This window comes from Lissotriton helveticus, chromosome 5_1 (genome assembly GCF_964261635.1).
Source record: "Lissotriton helveticus chromosome 5_1, aLisHel1.1, whole genome shotgun sequence".
Lineage (NCBI taxonomy): Eukaryota > Metazoa > Chordata > Amphibia > Caudata > Salamandridae > Lissotriton > Lissotriton helveticus.
The window spans coordinates 849173426-849197997 of NC_136065.1; the positions used below are offsets into that span (position 1 = coordinate 849173426).

General features: G+C 40.8%; 1 protein-coding gene across 3 annotated transcripts in view; it reads left to right on the forward strand.

The window, feature by feature from the left end:
* Positions 1 to 24572, forward strand: part of TSPAN14 (tetraspanin 14) — a 330168-nt gene that overhangs the window by 265336 nt on the left and 40260 nt on the right. For all 3 annotated transcript variants that reach the window (XM_078643329.1, XM_078643331.1, XM_078643330.1), the window contains 3 exons: positions 7728 to 7874; positions 10996 to 11166; positions 22581 to 22706. In XM_078643329.1, coding sequence (XP_078499455.1) covers positions 7728 to 7874; positions 10996 to 11166; positions 22581 to 22706 — 444 coding nt within the window. The remainder of the gene's footprint in view (positions 1 to 7727; positions 7875 to 10995; positions 11167 to 22580; positions 22707 to 24572) is intronic.

Consider the following 24572-nt stretch of genomic DNA (forward strand, 5'->3'; position numbering starts at 1 on the left):
CCATGGTGGAGCTTAGCTTTTACAAAAGACCTGACTGTACCCAAGACAGGTTTGTGAGTTTATTACACGGTGAGATCGCACAGCCCCCATACAATAAACTGCATTTCATCACATAACCAGTCTACAATGTTCAAAACAGTAGTCTGAACCCCAGTCAGGGTGGTTTCTGTCCCCTCCCTGATGATAAAAGCCTAATCACTTCTCTCAAAGGATGCCATTTAGCTCTTGAGTCATAGTGACATTCTTCACTAGCTTTAAGAGTCCTGGAATGTTTGAGATCATTTTTCAGGGCTGTCAACTGAAGGCCAGATTTTTTTTCTCAGGACGATGTGTTTCTCATGACTCCTTCAAATTGTCTGGGAAGATTCCCTCCTTGTAGGAGCGGTTAACAATTACTTTAATGGATAGGTCCAGCTCTTTGTGTCACTCTTTTCCTACACTTCAAGGACAAGTGGCCAACAAAAGGTAGGCTTATGGGATTTTATGAATGTGATGGTTTTAACTTGAGTTGTCTCCAAGGATTGGACAGTCAGCGTCTGCTTACTAACAGCATAGTTTCTGTTGTGCTCTAGCGTGGGATCAAAGAACAGATCTGTGCCTTAATTTGCTTTATTTTAACCTGAAAATGCTCTTAAATGAGGCCAGACCAAGTAGCTGAAAGTTTTGAAACGTAGGTCTCATAATTTCTCAAAAGACCAGAAAGAGAGTTTGATGATTATTAGTATTCTGATTTGCTCTGCAAAACATTCTTTCTTGCCCATCTGAATGGACATTTTCTCAGTCTTCTGTTGTTCTGTATCTCTGATTTGCGCACATCATTTTGTTCTTTCTGTTGCCAAACACATTTTTCCTTTCTCATATCCCTGTGAAGTCTCCTAAATTCCTCAGTGAACCAAATTTGGGATGTATTGGCCTTGTTTGCCTTAAATCTTTTAGTCAGCTGAACTCTTCGACAAAGATGGTAGGAAGGCATATCATCGAACCATCTAATTATAGCTACCAGAATGAGCACCCAAACGGTGATGGGAGGAATGCTTACAAATAGTCTCACCACTGGCATCTGTTTTAGGTAACATTCCAACACATCATTTTAGTGCCCAACATGCCACCTCTGATTAGACCCAGCTGTACGTAAATCAGGCTTACTCCTGCTCCAAAAAGCTACCAGAATGAGACCAACTAATTTGGTCACTGTAGGTAACTTGGGCTTCAGATGCACTCAATCCTTTATAGTTCTAAAATGTTGTTCGATTATGTTTGTTTTCTAAGTTACCGTCCCCCATGTAAAATGTAATCTATTGGGTGTCTGACCAAATCATTGGTGTCTCCATCACCTGTCGATTGTCTACCCCTAACTTGTGATGGGTAGTAGTGTCTTTTAGAGCAGCCTTGCAGCAAGGGATCTAAAAACTATAGACTAATATCACGGAGAATCAACGATTTCAAGTTTTGCTGGATAAGAAGCAAACAATCTTCTAGTAGGATCTTTTTCCGAAGTCTACTGAAGCCTTTAGGAGGATGAATACTCATTGACAGATGGAACCAAGTAACCGCATGTTCGAGTTAGTAGTTCGGAGTGGTGTTGCATGTTGAAGTTTTTCAATATATATGAACTGGAAGGCAAACCCTATTCCTTCCAATAAGACGTGCAACCCTTCTTCATGATAGTAAGATTCCGGAATAGGAAAGGTTCTAGCCGGAATCATGCCCCAACTTTATTTCAGTAATCATTGCGGCATCTAAACCATTCTACCCGTATGCTAGTTACGAGTAGGCGTTAACGAATACACATTAACATTTTCATAAGGCTTCCCTATTTATCGTCGTATGAGGCATCTGGTAAACCATATCTTCTGAGTAATTCCAAGAAACTGGGATAACTGCATTGTAGCTGTTCAATATAAAAGTGGTCTCTGTTAATGAGGGATCTATCCAGGAGACAGATTGCCTTTAGTTAATGTCGCTCCCCATCCATCTGTAGAGCTCTGGATCCTGGTGAAACTGGCGTCTAGCTTCCTAGTTGTACACACGCCTACTACAGACTGAATATGTGCTTGGACTTCAGTGAAAGAAAGGGAGAGAGGAATTGTTGGCACATTGACAACAACTTCCCTGTGTTCTTAAAGGGGAGGAGGCGCTGAGTAGGAATCAATAGAAGGATCACCAGCCAACCGCCCGGGGCAGAATCCACCCTGCTTGATGATAACCATGTCAACATCAATCTCGGTATTTATCTAAGACATGCCTAAACACACCAGGAGTTCACACGAGTAATCCCTTTCAGTCGACAAAAATCAAACGCAAAATACAAAAGTGATAACCAGGGTTCTGAAAACTTTGGGTATAATGTGAAGGAGCAAGGTAGCACTTACTCAACCTTAGGCAGGCAGTTCCATTTTGACCTCCAGGGACCCCTTTATGGACTTTTGAATAGGAGTAGCGCCACCTTGGTTACACCCACAGTTACATGGCCCACAAAAAAAGCAACACACAAGATAAGACAGCGGATCCTCTGGGCTCTGCTCAAAGAGACTGGGCCTTGACTCGTACGACCTGCATCAACAGCACCAAGAGCTCACAGTACCAGCAACTCCGTTCCCAGGTAAAATCTTAAATTTAAGTAAAAAAGGGTCAAACATAACAAGTAATAAAAATCGAAAGGGACGCAGCTTTCTGGAACCACACACAGGGTTGCAGCCTACAGCAGGTCCTTTATTTGGCTTGTCAGACTGCGGATGCAGTGTTGTCTCGCTTCCACCTGCATTGCATTTTTGTTGCCATAGACTGACCAATGAGGAGCCAAGTAAGAAAGACCGCTGTTTAAAGAGATGGCGCTTTGCTCAACCGGCTGTCTCCATCAGCGCCAAGTAGAGTAAAGTGGGCTCCACCCCTTGCATCCTTCACCTAGGAATCTTTTCCTAATTAAATATTGCCACAATGTTGATATATCAGCTTTTCAAACCTGTAAATATTGGTGACACTAATATAGAACATGGTACCAGAAGTTTTTGTTTTTTTAGCCATCCAAAGCTTCTGAACATGGTAGACTTGCTAAGCTCAAGCTTGTAGTTGGCCACGTCCTTGTCCTTTTGGCACGCTCGTGATTTATCCCATCAAAGGAACATAAGTTGGTCCAATATATTGATTGTGTAGAGGTTGGAGGGAAGGAAGTTGAAGGAGATGAGTGTGTTAGAACATGATGGGACAAATGCAGTCAACATTCCCACTTGTTTTTAGCAAACTCTGGTGGGTCTTTGTTTACAGGGCAGATGTCTCGCTTGTAGGAAAGAGTTTGCAGTAGGGCTTGATCTTAAAGTACAGCATGTTTTGATTTTTGTCTACCTCCTAACTGGACATCGAGGCACCTAAAACGTGTGTAAGGTAGATTATGATTTAAAAGTGTGTCTTGGTAGCTCGTCGACAATTGAGTTTTATCATCCACTCATGACTTCAGATGAATTAATCACAAAGCTTATTATTTGCTGACCCTCTTGTAAGTGTGTTGGCTACTAACAGTGTTAGATGATGTCTGTTGACGGTGACCAGACCACATTTCTCATTGACGGACCACAAACCTCACTATTCATAATAGTAGCCAGTTCACATATCTCATTGACCTTATGAAATAGGGAATGGATTAAGATTCACAAAAACACTATGTACATTTTTGTTTACATTCATGCATTTGTGGATTTCTTACTATACCGATACACTTGCATTTGTATTGTATTGCAACTTCGAGTTCTAGGTTGTTCCCCACTTTCGCCTAACATTTATGAGTTTGGGACGACACTTGTTTTTATTGCTGAAATACACGTCCAAGAAGGTATGAGGCAAAAAAACATTGTAAATACAGCTTTGCCACCCCGAGTGACTTAATGTTAGCTTACAATGTAGCGATTTTAATCTTAAATCCCATAATGAGATGTCAATTGCTGAGGTTTTTCATTCTTTTTGAGGGCCCTGGTTAAACTTCTTGTGATGCTCTATGCGGTTATGACATCAAAAATGTACGGACCCTGGGAGCTTTTAATGGAAGCCTGACCACGGCATAGCCGTTCTGCTAGTCTTCGGTTCCAAGGGAAAGAGGTTCTGTGATTTGATATACTGTACTGCCACCTGCTGGTTTTCGTTAAAAATGCAGCTTTGATGATTTATTATCGTTTTGCTGCTCTATAGTGTCTTTAATACAGTTAAGTTTTCGCCCATTCACGTTACGCGTGTACATCTTTCTTAACTTTATCATCTCTGTGTTAGGTTTATATGTGCAGAGAATGTAACGTTTCTCCCAAAAATGCTTGCCAGAGGTACGACTTTGGTAAAGATGTTCATCCCAGCATGAATGGATAACAGGGTTCGGTTGAAGAAGGGTACTGAGTTAAGCATGGATGTAAAAACACTTGCACTATTGGGATGGCAGAAAAGTGAGAAACAATAACATGTCGTTATTTCGAATGTATAAGGCTGTAATGGGTTGTCATTTGTTAGGGCGACTGAACAGAAGGAAAAGTTGGGCATTGAAGGCAGTTTTAAAAGATGGGAGGTGCTTGCTGCTCGAGTAAGCAGATATTCTAGAGGAAAACGACCAGGTACAGGGAAAGGTTAAACTGTGGTGAGGCATAAGCCTCATTGGGATACTTGGAAGGTAAATAGTTCCCGTTTGCACTGTTCTAGTAAAAATGTGACCATTTATGGGAGTCTGACGCGCTGAATCAGACTCGCCTTGTGGACTCGAAGTCTCAGATGCCATTGCCTTGAGGAAAAGGGGCCAACGTTAATCCTGGCCTTCGATGCATGCATTTAAGCACTTGTCAACTCCTGCGATGCGGGACATGCTAAACCAGACTCGCTTTGTTGTAGACTCGAAGTCCCAGATACCAATGTGGTGAGGAGGAGGGGCCAATGTTTATCACACGTTCCTAATGTTCCTTTTGTAAAAATTGCTTTCTGGCCCTTTGATTACACTTCATCCTGCCGGAGAGTATGGCCCAAGCCGGAGAGTACGTCCTGAGCCAGAGAATACAGCCCGGGTGCAGAAAGTAAGGCTCAAGCCGGAGATTCCGTCCCGGCTGCGAATGTAAAGATGCGAATCGTAAATGACCTCTGTGAACACCAAAAGTCGTAAAGTTAGACTTTTGTCTCAGATTGCCTTTGTGAATCAGGCCCTTTGTCTTTAATCAGTGTTTCAGAATTCAACTTGTCCCGGATAGGATTGTTTATTCTCTCTTCTGTGATATCGTAACCGTTTTTCCGACAGATGGATGCCGCAGGACTCGTTTTCTACTTTCTTCTACACCAGTGCGTCTTTATCTTTTTATGACATTGAATAGTGACTGGTTTGGAGCAGAAAAGATTGAGCAGCTACCTTTACATCCATATGGTTTGTACAGTTGTTCATATTTAGGAAGCAGAATGGCGTTGTTGCCATTTGCCAGCAAAGACCCAGGAGCCGATGAGTCCCGTTTCCATGCCTTTTTACCTTGCAAATTTAATCAATTTTGCTGATTCACTAAACAGAATAAGAGTGCATAAGGCAATCTATGCAAGTCACAGAATCTTAGAACAGTGCATTGCATAAAATCGTAAACGCTAGTTTTGCCTTTAATTCCTTCCTATCATGTAAACATTTTCACTGATGTAGAAAAAATGTACCCTATATCCCCATGAAATAAGTATGTGTTGCCTTTATTTTCCTTCCTGGGAAAGATGCTAATGTTTTTATAAGGAATATTTTAGTTTTTTCTAGGGGTGACATTACTTGAAGAATCTCAATACCTTTACGTTTAAGAGTTTGTGTTCTTACCACTTTTAGCACGTCCATTACCAGGAAATCACTGTCCCGTAGCTGTCCCAACAAGAGATTGTTCACATTCCTAAGTCTGATCTGTGAGTTGAAGTGTCCACTGAACTGATTTAATGAATAAGCACTGAAAAAATAATAATCCACAAGCAGCTCACACATCACTTGTTTGCTCGCCTAAGCTTTGATTATATGTTCCAAACTCTTTGTGACTCAAGATCATTTATACCAATATGGAAACTATTCCTTGGCATAATTAAAATTTACTTGGTTCAATAACTTGTATCCTATTTAATAATAAAGACAGAGCAGCTTGCCTTTGCTGTGCATTCTTTCCATGAGTGAATGCCCCAATAAATTCTCTTTGAACTGTTTTACTTATATATATATATATATATATATATATATATATATATATATATATATATGTGTTCACGTGCCTAAGGGCTTCTTGGCACTAAATGCACACAAGATGTGGCCTGGTCCCGGTATAGCATGAGAAGGTGTAATGCCTAAAAGGCTACAGACAGAGCTGAAGGAACCGCACGGTTCAATGTTTCTGAAAAGGAGATCTTCAGGGTCTTCGCATTGGGCTGGGGATGGGGTAGTGAGATGTTTCTAGAGGTGGGCTTCCTGTCCACAGAATTCTGTCCCTGGTAGTTTACCTCCGAGTAGTTCTTCAAAAAGACTGGGGTCACCACACCTGAGCTTGACTTTTGCGGGTACGAAATGCTTTGAACTTGGTGCACTAACATATTAGCATGCATTGTAATCTCACCAAAGCTGGCGCACTGCTTTTTTTTGTAAGGGCATATATATATATATATCTCACAAGATATTAAAGATCAGAAAGAACAATTATTGTTACCAAGTCTGTGTAATATCAGACCTTCTTCCCAAGATATGACGTTTGGAATAGGAATGCTAAGATCCTTGGTAGGATACAGAATTTGTAATTTGAGGGGAGAAAGAGAAATTGTCATAAATGAAAATACCATAATTTCTCCCTCCTGCAAAAGGCTGAGTACATGGACTTGGTCAGAAAACAAAGTTGCAGTTGCACTCCTTATTTCAGTACACAGTATATCATCCTACTTCACTGCCATCTTCCGAGGACTGTAAATTGAGAGAAAAGCTACTTGTTGTGTCTTGCTTTCCCTGTTTTCTGTGTCCCTACACCACCATGAGTATGACGCTGCATGCAATGTTTCTATGTCCTTGGCGTGTTTGTCTGGCATTGCCACCATGTGGGACGAGAGGCTGAGCATGAAAGTCCCATGCACCTGGTGGGGTATACACTTGTAACCTGCAACTGAGGTTCAGACTGGTTACTGGGCACAAAGGACTTTGCAACCCCATTGTCTTATTTTTCCTGCTGTGTTTTTTTAACTAATATTCTTTATTTTAAGAATATCCAACAAAACCATCCTATCCTATCAAGCAGGAGTTTCTTTTCGTAAGTCTCTCTGGGACAAAGAACTCATGAATTCAATGGCAAATTGTAACCAAGTTATAAATTCCAAACTGAAACAGTAAGATTCCAGCTACAAAACAACTTTCAAGATGATATTTTGGTGTAAAAAATGTCAGTGTTGCTTACAGTTAGCATATTTATCACACTGCGTGTATGTAACATGGTGCAAAAAAAGTAACTTCTGTATTTATCGCGCACAGCTTGTACAGTAACAAAATAATTTCCTCATTACATCAACCTCCCACCCTCCGCCAATAGCATATAATTGAAATGCTCTTAAATATTTTGTGGAAAGTTTAGTTTAAGTGTCATCTCCATTCTCAGCCTACTGCAAGCATCACATGATTTTATATCTGGAGTGGAAACTGAATTGGACATGATCATGCGTTTATATTAACAATTGTTTGTGAAGAAGAAATTGTTAATTATGGTCAAATTTTTTTTGTGTACCAGGGTGTTCTTTCTGACATCACAAAGGTCACTCGCCTCCATGGCTTTGATCCTGTTTACCTTGTCCTCTTGGTTGGGATGGTGATGTTTGTGCTCGGCTTTGCTGGATGTGTCGGTGCACTCCGGGAGAACATTTGCCTCTTGAAGTTTGTGAGTATCAAATAAAGTTGTTTTGATCAGTGTGTTTGAAAGCTTTTTTTTCTGAAAAGAGCAAATCATTTTCAAGTCACTGGACAGTGCACTGCTGTCACCCTTTCACCTTTCAAGTTAGTTGTCTGAACTTGGTCCTCAGTTGGTGGTGATTAAAGGTCACCAAGATGGAAACTTGGTTCATATTACCCTCACTGCGACAGTCTTGCAGCTTCACTGGCCTGAAAATAATAATTTGCTTTGCACAGTGGTATATATTTCAGTATGTTAGTTGACGTTTCAAGAGAACCTTAGTGTGGGCTGATTTCTAAATCAATTAAATTCCTGTCTTGATTGACACTCTGGCTGATAAATTGAGGCAACACATTTCATCTCAACTTCCATCTCACTCACTTGAGGACCCTTGCAAAGTATAGTTGAAACTATTAGATGGCCCAATTTGGAGGGAAACTTGAAATGCCACTTTTTGTGTTTAACCTGGATCACTGACAGAATATCGAGGAGCAAAATATCGACCTGCAAAAATATCGTGGAGAAAATATAGAATGCCAGAATATCGACTTCTTATCTACAAACAGGTAAGTACAAAAATATCGACTCCAAAATATCGATTGTAAAAAATATAGACTGGCAAAATATCGAATTTTTTAAATGTCTTAAAAGTAATTTAAAATGAATATAATAAAAATATAATTAATTTAAACATACTTCCAATACTTAAATAAACTTAAAATTAATAAATAATTAAAGCAACTTAAAATAATAATAATAATTTTTATATATATATATATATATATATATATATATATATATATATATATATATATATATATATATATATATATATATATATATATATATATATATATACACACATATTAACAAAACATATACAATATTTTTACCGTAGGATAGCGAGAGGGTTACATTTACTATTACCATTCCAGTGAGTACAACAGTAGGGAAAGCATTGGATAGCGTAGAGGTAAAAATTACTATTCCCACTCCAGAGAGTGCAACAGTAGGGAAAGCATTGGATAGCGTAGAGGTAAAAATTACTATTCCCACTCCAGAGAGTGCAACAGTAGGGATAGCGTAGGGGTAAAAATTACTATTCCCACTCCAGTGAGTGCAACAGTAGGGAAAGCGTTGGATAGCGTAGGGGTAAAAATTACTATTCCCACTCCAGAGAGTGCAACAGTAGGGAAAGCGTTGGATAGCGTAGGGGTAAAAATTACTATTTCCACTCCAGTGAGTGCAATAGTAGGGAAAGCGTTGGATAGCGGAGGGGTTTAAATTACTATTCCCACTCCAGTGAGTGCAACAGTAGGGAAAGCGTTGGATAGCGTAGGGGTAAAAATTACTATTCCCACTCCAGAGAGTGCAACAGTAGGGAAAGCGTTGGATAGCGTAGGGGTAAAAATTACTATTCCCACTCCAGTGAGTGCAACAGTAGGGAAAGTAAATACTTCATATATAAATAAAAATAACATAAATATTAATACCAATTACACATTAATTTAAATAATTAACATTTTTATATATATATTAATTAATCAATTAAAATACAAATAAAAATACATTTTTATTAATAATTACCTACTAATACAAATTATTTACCAATTAACAATAAATTAATTAACAATTTAAAAATAATTAAAAATTAGATCAAAAAGTAAAAATTTAAAAAATATAATTACTTACAATTAAATTACTTCCCACCCTATTCCCCTATAAACCCACAACCCACTACAGAAAATAAATTAACATAATTATCAAGTAATCAATTATTTAAAATTAATTAACAATTATATTTTAATTAATTACCAATTAATAATTAATTAACAATTAATTCAAAATAAATACCTATAAATAAATTAACATATTTAATTAATTATAATTAAATTACTTCCCACCCTATTCCTCTCTAAACCCACAACCCGCTACAAAAAATAAATGACTAAAATTAACATTTATCAAATAATCAATTAAAATAAATTACCAATTATATTTTAATTAATTACCAATCAATAATGATTAATTAATTCAAAATAAATACCAATAAATAAATTAACATATTTAATTATAATTAAATTACTTTCCACCCTATTCCCCTATAAACCCACAACCCGCTACAGAAAATAAATTACAAAAAATAACATTAATCAATTAAAATTAATTAACAATTATATTTTAATGAATTAACAATTAATTAACAATTCATTCAAAATATATACCAATAAATAAATTAACATATTTAAAATATTTATAATTAAAATACTTCCCGCCCTATGCCCCTATAAACCCACAACCCGCTACAGAAAATAAATTACTAACATTAACATATTTATCAATTAATCAATTAAAAATAATTGCCAATTATATTTTAATTAATTACCAATTAATAATTAATTAACAATTAATTCAAAATAAATACCAATAAATAAAATAACATATTTAATTAAATATAATTAAATTACTTCCCACCCTATTCCCCTATAAACCCACAACCCGCTACAGAATTATATTACACAAAAATTAAAAATATTAACTTACTTACCTCAAATTCGATATTTATGTTGTCAATATTCTGTCCATTCGATATTTTGTCCATTCTATAGTTTTGATTCGATATTAATGCTATTCTATTCGATATTAATACTATTCTATTCGATATTTTGGTAGTCTATATTCTGTCTAGTCGATATTATGTCTATTCTATATTTTTTACTCGATATTAAAAACTCAACATTTTGACTCTACACCGTTTAACCTGTTCAGTGAATCCATGACTTTAGTTCAATGCGTTTGTGTTTTCATACTCACTGTTCATACATCTATACTTTGTAAATATGTTTTATTGAAGGCAAGTGTAACAGATTATGTGGATGTCATAACTTACATTGAGACGTATTCATGCTCTTGTGGGACTTCAACTTTGAGTGCATTGCTACTTATTCTCTTGTAAGAACTGTATCATGGTTAATGTGCCATAAGATCATATTGCCAAGAACCGACTTGAGAATCCTTGAGAAGAGGGAAGTGTTTGATGTAAGGATGTGTGAGAAGATGATTTGAAGGGATGCTGTAACCATTAACTTGCACATTTGTTTCCTCTCAGTTCTGTGGCGCCATCGTTTTGATCTTTTTCTTGGAGTTGGCTGTGGCCGTGCTGGCTTTCCTTTTCCAGGACTGGGTGAGGGACAGAGTCAAGGAGTTCTTCGAGAACAATATTAAGGCTTACAGAGATGATATTGACCTCCAGAATCTCATCGACTCACTGCAGAAAGCTGTAAGACTGCTACTTGTGTTTCCTCGTTTTTAAACGTGTTCATTTCAATTAATGTATTTTTCTTACTTTGATGATATATTCTGCTTGGAGAACAGTCACTTGAGACGGTTCCTCTCAGTGGCTTATTTAGATGAGACATCAGGAGAGTAATTAAACTGAAAAAGGAGCATTGATAAGTTAAGGACTACATATTAATGGCCTATTTGCCACCCAAGTTTACCTCATAACTCTACTCTTGACCATTCCATCCAGGCCAGCAAAGCTGTAACTCCATTCACAAGCCTGAACCCTCCCCCTCCTCATTGAACCATGGTCCATTACTGTTAAAGAACTCCTACCAAAATCTCCTCTGTAGTTCTCTGTAAGCCAGGAAACTGCACAGTTCACAAGACAAATCCTGTCTAACAAATTATTCGAACCACTTTTGCTTCAAAATCATATGTACTAGTATTAAAAGCCTGAATATTTTAACTGTATCAGCTCATACACCAAAACAGTGCCGTGTTGCAGTGAGAGCTCCCTTCCAAACCTTCTCCACTTCGCCCAGCACGTCCCTCAAAGACCACAGTATAAATGCAGGCTCTACCAACCAAGCACAAGCGGTCAGAACATCCTCTAAGCCATACACATCGAAAATTGTAAGTATCCATTAGTGTGACTTCATCTCTCATACATCTCTGCTTCACTTTGCAAGTTTATCGGCACACAACTGGAGCACCCATTCATACCTCTTGCATGACTCCCAACAATTCCAACAGAAAGTACTCCATAAAAAATACCCTCACCATTCTTCCACAGCAAATGGAGTAGCCTCTTAGACAAACACCTGAGAACATGTCGGTCTTAATCAGGCGTATGAGACTATACAAATGCTACAATTCAGTACACTGTTCACGCTGCTACAAAGGGTTGATGCTTAACACTGAAATCTTCTGAGATCTGTATGGTAAGAAAATGTAATTGCATAATTGTACCCACCCAGTGCATTGTTCTTCTTTGTTTATCTTTGATAGACGTTTCAGGAAACAGGTTGGTTAAATCACGTTTACACTAGCAAGCCTCCAAGAGGTATTGAACTTTAAAAGTTACTCATTAATTTCTTCTGGGCAGACCTAAAGAACATCTACTGAAGAACAGTTTAATTCTCCAGTATTACATCTTTAATAGATTCACATGCTTGTATCTTCCCCGTCGTCATGGTGGGAGTCTCACGGTAACAGAATGACCAAAGCAGTATCATAGAGAAGAAAACTGCTTAGAAAAGCCCCTAGGGACTGTAGTATTTGGTAACCAGACCGCCTCATTGTTTGGTCCAAAAGTTAGCCAATCAGCATTGCTGCCCTGCCCTCACACTCCCCAGCAGAAGCTTCCTGCCTCAGATTTCCAACCGCCTTCGTGTGAGAAAGGAGTCTCCCTGAGCTCTGCTCAGTTTGCTGTTCCAGTGTGAACTGTTGACCTTTGTTTTTTCAACTGTATTATCTTCTGGATTAAGGAATTGTGTGTACCTATTTCTTTTATGATGGCTGAAAGCTCTAAAGAGGCTTTTCAGGCCTTGCAGATCCTGTGGAAAGGCTAGACTTTTCTCTGAAGACCCTCACAAGGACTGCTTATACTGTCCTCATCCGAAGCATGTGGCTAAGGATTGTAAATATTGTAGAACCTTCTCTGCTAAAACTCTGAGGGACAGAGAGGCTCGTCTGCTGTTGTGGCTTCAAAAAAAGAAGGCCGCATCAGATTCAGATTCTGGTGAGGAGTCTACTACTTTAACTCCTAAGAAGAGAAAGGCCTCACATTCTGAGGAAATGGTGGAGCCTAAGAAGGTTAAATCTAAGGTGAAGGAGGCCTCATCTCTCCCTCCTACCCCCATCAAGAAGTCGTCAGGTCAGAAGGGGGCAGGGTCTGCTCCGTCGACCAGTTCCCTGGTTTCTGCTGCAAAATCTGTGGTGAAGACTTCAGCTCTGTCGACGACTTCACCGTCGACGACGACTATTTCGACGCCGACAGCTGCGTCGACGACGGGAGCTAAGACAGTATCGATGACGACTACGTCGACGAGTTTGATCATACCGTCGACGAAGAAACCGTCGACGATTAAATCGATGTCGAAGTCGTCGACGGAGACCCCGTCGACGACGGTCCCGTCGATGATGGCTTTAGTGACGTCGGCTCCGTCGACGATGACTTCGTCGTCGACGACGAGTGTAATTTCAACGGCAAAGGCGTTTAACTCACCGTAATCGAAGACTTTGATCTCCTTTCGCTCATTTCAGTCGTCGAGAGGTTCGGGGACCATAAGCAAATCTGCAGAATTCACATCGTGGACGCAGATTTCACCTCTACCCCCATCTTCTTTGCTGGAACAGGATTCAGAAGGAGAGGAGTCGTCTGGAGTGGCCTACAGTCCTTCGCAACTTAAGATAAAGAGCCAGGACACAGATGATGAGGAGGTGTTTTCCTTTAAGGAGAGAGCTCAGTCTTAATCTGCAAGATACAAATCTTTCCAGGAGACTTGCGACTATGCTGAGGAAGATGAGCAGGAGGAAGAGTCGCGAGAGGAGTCGCGAGAAGAGTCAGTCTCCATACCTGTGGCTTTGGTTTCTGACCTGAGGTTCATGATTAACGACTACTATCGTCGTTTTCCAGAGGCGAATAAGCCTACACCATCTACGCCAGCGCCTGCAACACAGCCTCCGAGAACCCATTCTACTCCTCACACGCAGTCTGTGAGGTCACCTCCAGTGGTCACAATCAGGGATGACCTAACAGACACTGATGATGATGAGCAACCTGAGGAAGGTGAAATTCTACGGGAGGTCAGGAATGGAACGAGTACATTTTGCCGTCGCATCCTTCGCCTACTCCGCCACCAACCACTTCTCCTCCTCAGGATATTGGAGGTTTCCATGACATTATGGAAAAGGCAGCCAAGAGATTTGAACTGGAGATGGAGGTTAAAGAAACCGAATGTTTCTTATATGATTTCAAAGATGACGCCAGAAAGTCTGCTCGGTCAATCCCGATCATCCCTCACCTTTGGGAAGAGGGACTAAAAATTTTGAAGACACCAGCATCCATCGCAGTTTCGGTTCCTAGAATCGAAAAGAAATATAGAGCACCAGAGTCTTCTCCGGCCTGTCTGATAGGACACCCAAGACCGGAGTCGGTGGTGACTCAAGCAGCTCAGAGGAATTCTAAGAACCCAGTGGTTACTTCAATGGTGCCGCCGGACAAAGAGGGACGGAGGATGGATGGAGCCGGGAAGAGGTTTGCGGTCATGGCAGCCTCTACTATTAAAGCAGCCAATGCGATGGCCTTGATTAGCCGTTTTAACAGGCAAATGTGGTCGGATTTGGCACCCATTATGGCTGCGCTCCCGGAGGATAAAAAAGAGGAAGCAGCTGCTATTTTCCGTAATGGGGCAAAGTCGGCCTCGGAATCCATTGATGTTGCCATGGATGTCTCCTCTATGGCCTTCAGGCAGATGGCAGGAGCAGTTTCTCTCCGGAGACAGGGTTGGCTGAAGGCTACCTCCTTTCGTCCGGAGGTGCAGGTGAAGATTGTCGACATGCCATTCGATGGCGAAAATCTATTTGGCAAACATGTTGACGAGGCGCTGCAGGGCATCAAGTCAGATACGGACACGGCTAGGGCGCTAGGATCCCTTCAGCAAGGAAGGTTCCAGTCCTTTCGTAAAAGAGGTGCAAGGGGCCAATTTAATCAGAGATCTTCATTTCCATCCAACAGATATCAGTCTTATAACCAGCAGGGATATAAGAAATACAATACAGGCAACCAATATAGACCTTCAAATTCCTCTTTCCAGCAGCAATCCAGAGGCAAGTCCTCCAATAGAGGAAGGAATCAACAATCTAACAGGCGACAATGATTTCATGCTGGCGCTCCCCACACAGCAGATCCCGGAATCCGACCATTATCTGTCTCTCGTCTTCGACAATTGGATATCCATAACATCGGACAAATGGGTTTTGGATGTAATAAGCAGAGGCCATACCCTAGAGTTTGTACAAATACCACCAGATCATCCCCCGTTGATCAGACATCATCAACATCGTCAGGAATTGCAAAAGGAGGTCCATTCACTTTTGCAGAAGGGGGCTATAGAGGAAGTACCTCAACAACACAGAGGGAAAGGCTTCTATTCGCATTTCTTCCTCATTAAGAAGAAGCAAACTACGAAGTGGAGACAGGTATTGGATTTGAGGGATCTGAATCAATACATAAAGAAAATTCCCTTCGAATGCTCTCGTTACAGGAGATCCTCCTACTGTTAAGGAGGAAAGACTTCATGGCTTTGTTGGATCTCATGGATGCATAGTTCCATATTCCAATCCATCGGAAGCACAGGAAATATCTAAGATTTGCCGTGGAGAGTCGCCATTTCCAATTCAAAGTGTTGCCATTTGGCCTCAAATCGGCCCGAGGGTGTTTACCAAATGCATGGCCCCGGTGGCGGCCCACTTAAGGTTGAAGGGGCATTGCATTTACCCATATCTAGACGATTGGCTGGTGACGGGACCATCATTCACAAGAGCCAGAAGGTCCCTTCAGTGCTGCATCCACCTTTTCCATCGGTTAGGATTAAGGACCAACTTGGAAAAGTCTTCACTGATTCCAGCTCAGGGCATTCAATTCCTAGGGACATGGATATGCACCAAGGAAACGAAAGCATACCCGTCCGAAGAAAGGATGAGAAAAATAATAAGCCACGCTACATCCCTTCAAACAAAAAGGTTCACTTCTGTGCGGATGTACAAATCCTTGTTGGGGATGATGTCCTCTTGCATCCCACTGGTTCCAAACTGCCGTCTTCGAATGAGACCCTTGAAGGAACATCTAGACGAGCAGTGGGTTCAGTCCAAAGGAACCTTCGAAGATCGGATTACTATCACTCACCGTATGAAAGTGGCCATGTCATGGTGGAAGGTTCAGAAGAACTTGAATCAGGGTCTCAACTTTGTACCTCAGACTCACAAATACGTGATGACGACGGACGCTTCTTTGCAAGGATGGGGCGCGCACCTCCAGGAGCTGGAGATCCAGGGCCACTGGTCAGAGTGGGAAGCACAGCTTCACATAAATGTGTTGGAGCTCAAAGCGGTGTTTCTGGGACTTCAAGCTTTCCTGCCCAGAATACAGAACTAGTCAGTGCTCATTCAGACAGACAGCACCACGACTGTTTTATCTTCTGAAGCAAGGAGGAACAAGATCCAAACCACTTTCTGCGCTGGCGCAAAGGATTTGAAAATGGCTGATAAACCACAACATTTCTATTCAGGTGCAGCATATATAGGGCACCCTCAACACAAGGGCAGAGGTCCTAAGTCGCACGACGAGTGTGTTGCACGAGTGGGAACTGAACGACACTCCGCTTCACAGAGTATTTCAAAGATGGGGCACACCAACGTTCGACTTGTTCGCAACCCGGGACAATTTGAAATGCGATCAGTTTGCGTCCAGGTACCCTCAGCGGGATTCCAAGGGAAATGCGTTTCACATGGACTGGACGGGAATATTCGCTTACGCGTTCCCACCAATTCCTTTAATACCACGAGTGATTCGCAAAATGAGATCAGAACCATGTCATGTCATTCTGATAGCACCAGCTTGGCCAAGGCAGGCATGGTTTTCAGATCTACTGCAGATGTCGAAAGGCAACAAGGTGCAATTCCCGACATTCCAGAGCCTCATATCAATGAGCAACGGACAAATTCTGCATCCGGACCTAGCATCGCTAAAATTATTCGCAAGGAACCTCATGAGCGGGAATTCCAAGCCATGAGTATTCCACAAGACTGCAGACAAATACTTTCACAATCCAGAGCTATGTCAACCAACAAGACATACACAGCCAAATGGACACGCTTCTGTCACTGGTGTACCAGTCAAAGTCTGCATCTGTTGACGGTACCCCCAAAAGGTATTCTGCCTTACCTGTTGTCGTTATCAAAGGCAGGTCTGTCTCATGCCTCGCTGAAGGTGCATATGGCGGCAATTTCAAGATTCAGGAGAATGCCAGACTCTCTGGTCTCAGACTCATAAAGGAGTTCGTTCGAGGGCTCTTTAGAGCTTTTCCACCCATTCAATGACAGCCAGTACCCTGGCATCTCAATACAGTCTTGACGCCACTTATAAGGCCGCCATTCGAGCCTATACACAAGACAGACTTACAGTTCCTCTCTTGGAAGACAGCCCTGCTGCTAGCTCTTACCTCGGCGAGGAGAGTTAGCGAAATTCAAGCCTTTTCAGTGGAAGAGCCTTTTCTGCAATTTCGGCAGGACAGGGTTATACTAAGGACAAATCCTACGTTTATACCCAAGGTCCCTACTTCCTTTCACCTGAATGAGCCAATTATTTTGCCTACCTTCTTCAGCAATCCCTCATCTGAAGCGGAAAGAGCGTTGCATTCTTTGGACATCGCTAGATGTTTGAAATTCTATATCGAACGAACAAGAACATTCCGCAAATCTAAACAGTTATTTATTGCATTTGAAGGACAGAGGAAAGGGCTCCCTCTGTCAAGACTGAGTATCGCCAGATGGATATCATCGGCTATCAGTAAGTGTTCTGAAAAAGCTGGAAAGCCGCTTCATTCCAGAGTGACTGCTCATTCCACAAGAAAGATGGCGACATCGATAGCCTTATTTGCAGGAGTGTCTCTACCTGACATCTGCAGAGCGGCGACTTGGAAGAGTGTGCATTCATTTACCAAACACTACTGTCTCGACACTGCTTGGAAAGAGGACACGGCAGTGGGACAAGCTGTTCTGAAACGTCTATTTCAATAAGGTATTCTTTGTTTCTCTGTTAATACTCCATACAGTATATATATATATATATATATATATATATATATATATATATATATATATATATATATATATATATATATATATATATATATATATATATATATATATATATATATATATATATATGTGTAAAATCTGCTATGGTTATAGATGGTGTTTATTACTATCTGCCCTGTGTATTTTCAGATCATGTTCTAATATATTTCAGCTGCAGAACTTCCTTCTGGGTTCTGTCCTGGAAACGCTGCAGGCTTTGTGGGTACTACTTGCTACTCTGATACAAGCATGTGAATCTATGAAAGATGTAATACTGGAGAAGGAATTAGTTACTTACCTGTAGACTATAGTTCTCCAGCCCGCCCACCTCCCCGTTTCTCAGGCAGAACCTATTGTCTCGGTATTTATCCATGTCTCTCACTTGGGGCCGTAAGTCTGAGGCAGGAAGCTTCTGCTGGGGAGTGTGAGGGCAGGGCAGCAATGCTGATTGGCTAACTTTTGGACCAAACAATGAGGAGGTCTGGTTACCAAATACTACAGTCCCTAGGGGCTTTTCTATGCAGTTTTCTTCTCTATGATACTGCTTTGGTCATTCTGTTAACGTGAGACTCCCACCATGATGACGGGAAGATACAAGCATGTGAATCTATGAAAGATAATACTGGAGAACTATAGTGTACAGGTAAGTAACTAATTCCTTTTCCATATTCTTTGAGAATTACTCCTCGGTGAATGTCTCAAATATTTTTACGTGGGCAGGAATAACGTGATGTATTCTCTACAGATCTCTCCTGGGTGAGCCCCACAAAAACTTTACTTTGGAACAAAGAAACTCTTTTAAATGTTCATGAGTAATCACTTTTTACCCAACTGGAGTTAAATGTCTGTGGAATAGATGTACAAATCATTTTTGAGCTCACAAATGGACTAATTTGCAGACTCTGGCCATTTGCTGCTGCAAATACTTTTTTTTAAATGTACAACCAACAAAGTGCGATTCTACAGAATCCCGGTTTGGGTTTGTGATTCGGTATTTGGAATGGGCATGTTTAGGGCATCCCGTCCACATACCGCTTCGCAATGGTATGTATTCATGAAAAAAATATTAATGTTTTATCAGCAGTTCAAAACTTGTGGTAGCCCATTTGCAAACGGGAACGGGTCCCCTTTAAGTATGGTAAAAAATGTTTTTTAATAGCAGCCAGTGGTTCCCTGGACCACTGCCTAACTTAAAAAAAGAAAGAAAGAAAAACAGTACGTTTTTTTTATTTCTTTTCTTTTTTTTTTAACGCATTCTGTTTTTCTTTAAGGAAAATTGGCTGCATTTACAAAAAAAAAAATAAGTTGCTGTATTTAAAAGCTATTACAGACATGTTGGTATGCTAACTAGCAGGCCACCATCCTTGTGACAGCTGTCATCCCATATGGGTCACAAACTGCGACCTACCTCATGTAGTCATGAATTGGTCGATATACATTTTATACATTATGAATAGCGATTTGCTAAATGTAATTTGGAAAAAAAGCGGGATTTGAAAATCGCTATTCCCATTTGGCCCGATCTCAAATTGAAGTGTACCTTACATCTACCTACTCTGAAATGGTTAAGTCTATATGTTCTGGATGAATAGCATCTGGGTGCTTTTGCTTTCCTAGGAACTTGGGGTCTCTAAATTCCCCGTAAAGTACACAGAGGTGGACCGTACAAATAATTCCATATGGATTGGTACAGAATTGCTCGTGGTTCCTAGCATTGGCGTGAACTTTACCAATATTTTCCTCAAATACAAATATCCTCCCAGTAACTTATTCTTTAACTTTCCTTCTAGATCGCTTGTGAACAAACCTCGGAGAAACATTTCCATGATTCTTGTCTTCCCTCTACATCACAGTTGGTGTACCTACAAACACATCACCAGAAACTGTTCAACACTGTAACTTTCCTTTTCGTAACACAAGCAGCTTTGGCCACTCAGTTTAGAGTGTAGTTGTCTCTGTAAACTGTGATTTCATTTCTTATGATTTACTTGAACACTTTCATACAGTGCCTGTGTCTATTCAGTTATATCATACACACCAAAAGGGCCAGGGGAAATTTAGAGACCAGCAGGTATTAGCTCTGCACAACAAAAGTCAGACACACAATGAAACACCCAGTTCTAGGAAGCTAAAGTAATGGTATGTGAACTTAGGTGTCCGGGGATATTTCCTTATTTGGATGAAAACCCACACCCACTAATGGTGGCATGCTTCATCATCGGGTTCCTCTTTACACCACAAAGCATTGTGGTGTGGGCTACAACTCCTAAGCAAATTAGGAGGAGCTCTTTTGATGTTTTGAAAAGGCCCTATTGGAGACAGTGGTGTGGGTGAATAATGCAGCGTGTAAAAGTGTAATAGGACTAGTGAAGCAAGTGGATTAAAACTAACTCCACCACAGAGCAGGCTTCATTCTTTTCTGTTGAGTCCTCTATTCCCGGTGACAGTATGGTATGTACCCTGAGCCCTTGCCAGTGATAGTTTCAAAGCTTCTATTGGTCCTCTGTCCAACTGATGATGGGGCTTTGGGTTCCCAACACTTCAAAGCTGACACTTGTTTTTGCACCTCATGTGACTTTTCGCTACTGAAGGATACTTGGGAGCCAAAGCATTTTTCTGTGCTGCCTTCAAAGGCTTAGTCAGCACTCATGGACTGGGCTAGAACAGCTGATTTGGCCCCAGTGGTTGGCTTGGACCCTGCACTGAGGCCTTTGTCTGGTTGACCAGAAGTCTGAACACAGACTTTGGGGCTTGATGCACGACCCTCTTGAGGTCGGTGCTTGGCCTGTCGTTGCCATTGTGGATGTGGAGGATTATGTCGTTCACACAGTCAACGTTTTTGTAGGACAAGAGCACTTCCTCTGCCTCACAGTTGGTGTGTGAGCTCAGTTCTGGGCTGAGGCAGACGCTCTGTTGACCCAAAGTCTCTGGCTGTGGCTCCGCCTTGAAATCTTGCCCCTGAAGAGTTCAGGGGTATTGTCTTCCTGACGGTGGGCCATGGTAAGTCGAGCTAGGTGTCAATCTTAAAGGTACAGGGGTGTATTTTTGTATCGGAAGGTGAGGCAGGTAATGCTCCAGGGAGAGAAGCTAGTTACAGACCCAATGGTGATCCGTCCAGTGGTATTTCGAATGGCACTGTGGACAGTGTCTGGAAAAGGGTTCTTTCCATTACAGATTTTAAGTTTGCTGTGGAAGAGGCTGAAGAGAAGGCCCCAGGTAAGGGAGGTTGGAGGCAGTGTAAGGAACTCTGTTATCAAAGTCAATGGATGTGACGAAGCAGAAGGAGACTGTTTATGCAGATTAGGGTGGAAGAACCGAGAGGTAGCTTTGCCGAACAGTGGAGGGCGTAGACACGAAGCTGCCAGGATGCACGTCCAAACCAGATTATGGAAAGGAAAAAATCTAACAATGGAGCTGATGCCCATGCTCATTACCAGTAATGGGTGGAATCCCCCATAATTCGTGACTCGAAGACTTCTTCATTGAAAAACAAGTTGCACACGTCCGAGCCCAACACTAGATGGCTGGAGTATGCACAGCATGTCAATTTACAGCACTGCATGCTACATGCATATGCTTACAGGCTAAGTAATATTTTCCTTACTCACCCTCCTCTAAAATCTTGTTGTCATCTACAAGACAAAATGCATTCTTTATTTTGGATTTTCTCTTTTGCTATAATTTTACCCTACAGGTTGGCTAACCTCTTTATTGCCTTCTTGACACAAGCCTATTGATTCTATTTGTCTTCCTGGACCTGTTCAGAGATATTGCTGCCCTTGATCACTCTGTACTTTAAAAAACCTCTGGTCTGTTTACAGTCGTCCTCAGCGTGTGCATGGATTTTTATATTCTAGTTTATCCCAACATCTTTATCACAAATAGGAATCAGCTTGTAGTAAAACAAACATGAGACCAATCAAGAGCTAGTCTACCTGCAAAATGTGTAGATCCTACAATCACAACGTCTAAATAAATCTAATAGTCCTAGCATGTGGACTTCGCTTTAGAATCAGCTGACTGGTCATGGTTCATCCTCTCCCTCTTTAATGTTAAAGCACAACTGGCCAAAGAGTGGTTGTACTATGACTAGTCTTTGCCCAAGGAGAAGACTTGCACAAATGACCTTTTTTGAGTAAAGCCAACGTTACTATCTGACCAGTTGGCACTTGCAAATATGATTGAACATTACCCCATTCTTTTTATATACATGGCCTCCCTCTGAGTTCTTAAGCCTTGTACCAGCATAGTCAGCTAGCTAATGATATTTCAGAAAGTATACCGAAGGTTCTGCCAAAGACCATGAATCCAGTCTACCTTAACCTCTCCAAAAGGAGACAAACTGACCAGGATTATTCAGCAACATGTCCAGCAATGGAAGCAACCTCCTTTAACATTTGCTCTAGAAACAGTCCTGTCTAGCATCTGCAAAATCTCGAAACACTGCATTGTTCATATTGCAGAGCACTCTGGTGCTATGAGCATGTATAAAAGCTTAATTAAATGAAAATTAGTCTGTAACTGCTACTGTATTTTTTTTCTCTGCAGAATATGTGCTGTGGTGCCCAAAGTCCGGATGACTGGAATTTGAATGAATACTTTAACTGCACGCTTGACAACAATAGCCGGGAGAGATGTGGCGTACCTTTCTCATGCTGTACCCCAGACCCAGCTGTGAGTTAATTCTGTACAGTGTGTCATTGACTGTTGAAGCTAGCAGTTCCTATCCTTCGCTAAAGGATATCCTGCCCTTATTCCATAAAAAAGGTTAGCGCTAATTGCACTGTTGTAGCTCATCGCACTACAAATGGGCCAATTTTGGAAACCAAAAAAGATGTCCTTAGCAATCTACCTACTCTGGTCACATGCATGTATTTTAATCACCACAACTTTCTTGTCAAAACATTTTGATAGCTCCATTAGTTGGTCAAGTACAGTTTGGTAGGTCAAACGTTTATACAAGCCAATTGATGAGCATTAAAATTAAAAATCGAGTCAGTTAAAAGTGCAGTTACATCCATGAAAAAATGCAGTCGGAGAATAAATAATATATTGCATTAGTTGATGAGTACAGTTGCACTGTATAATTACATGATTAACTAAAAAGATCCCTCAAGTACCTACAAGAGAGGACTTTACTTCCATACTATATGAAAATCAGTATGAAATATTTCTCTCCTTTTTTGTCCCTTCCTCTTTATCGATCTTCGATGCAATTAGGGGAGTGGAATGCGCCACTGATGTTATTTACAGGACTACAAAACAACAGTTGGTGGCAAAGCCAATAATTCACCCCCATGCAAGAGCTATTGGCTATGCCAATGTGTTTTAGCCATGTGTTACATGGGAAACGGCTTTTACAACGTAAGATTTACAAAGCAATGCCTTTACCACGCATCCTTTATCTCGCAATACTGTTGGCATGCATTGCCTTTGCAATTCAAACTTTTATCACGCATGCCTTTACAGCGCAAGGTAAGTGTATATAAGGTGTGTGTGTGCGTTTGTGTGTGTGTGTGTGTTTGTGTGTATATATATATATATTTTTATTAAATTTAGGGTTTAGGGGTAGGTAAGGGTGTTTTTAGGTTATATGGGTGGGGTTAGGGAATAGGTTGGCAAGGTTTTCTTTTACCTTAAACACACACACACCCTTACCTGATGTTGTGGAGGCATGCGTGGTGAAGAGCATGACTAAACGTTAATGGCATAGAGGAGAGTGGTGTGGAGTGGAGTAAAGTGGAGTACATTGGCATAGAGTGGAGGGTGGTGGAATGGAGCAGAGTGGTGTAGAGTGGCCTGGAGTGAAGTGGTGTGGAGTGGCTTAGAGTGGAGTATGCAAGGTGTGGTAGCGCACTTCCATTACAAACATTACATTTTCACATGAAATGGCCATTACTTCTGCACAGACATACAGATTTATTGATAAAACTATACAGCGAACAAATGGTAATAGGTGGAAATGGCATTACTAATGTATTGATTTGTTTTGATTGTATTAAAAAATTGTTTCCACCACACGTCAGAATTACAAAATAATGTGCTTCTTTTGTGCTTTCATAATTCTGATATATTCTGAAATATTTGCATGGTTCATATACAGACATTTAAATTTTGTTGTGTACTAGAAAAAACCTTTCCTATCCCCAGTACTCCACAAGATTGTCACATAAATCCTCTCACTTTGAAGTCTGAGAAAGAAATGTAAACACCAAGTTCCCTCCGAAGACAGAGCCTGACATTGGACCTCTGTCTTTGAATGCACAGCAAATGTGACAAGACCGGAACAAAATGTAAAGGCCTGTTTGCAGAAAGTGAGTACTCGTGAAAAGAATACAATAAACAGGCCATGCTACTCAGCTGGGCGAAAGCCATACTGGACAGCCTGAAACAAATAAAGCCAACAAATATAAAACAAGCAACTGTGAGTTAAACACATAGCCATTAATAAGGAATGGGTGAAATGTTTTCCCAGGGAAGCTTACAGAATGTCCACAAGACTCCTTTAAGAACAAGATAGCTGCGCAGTATCAAACGCTG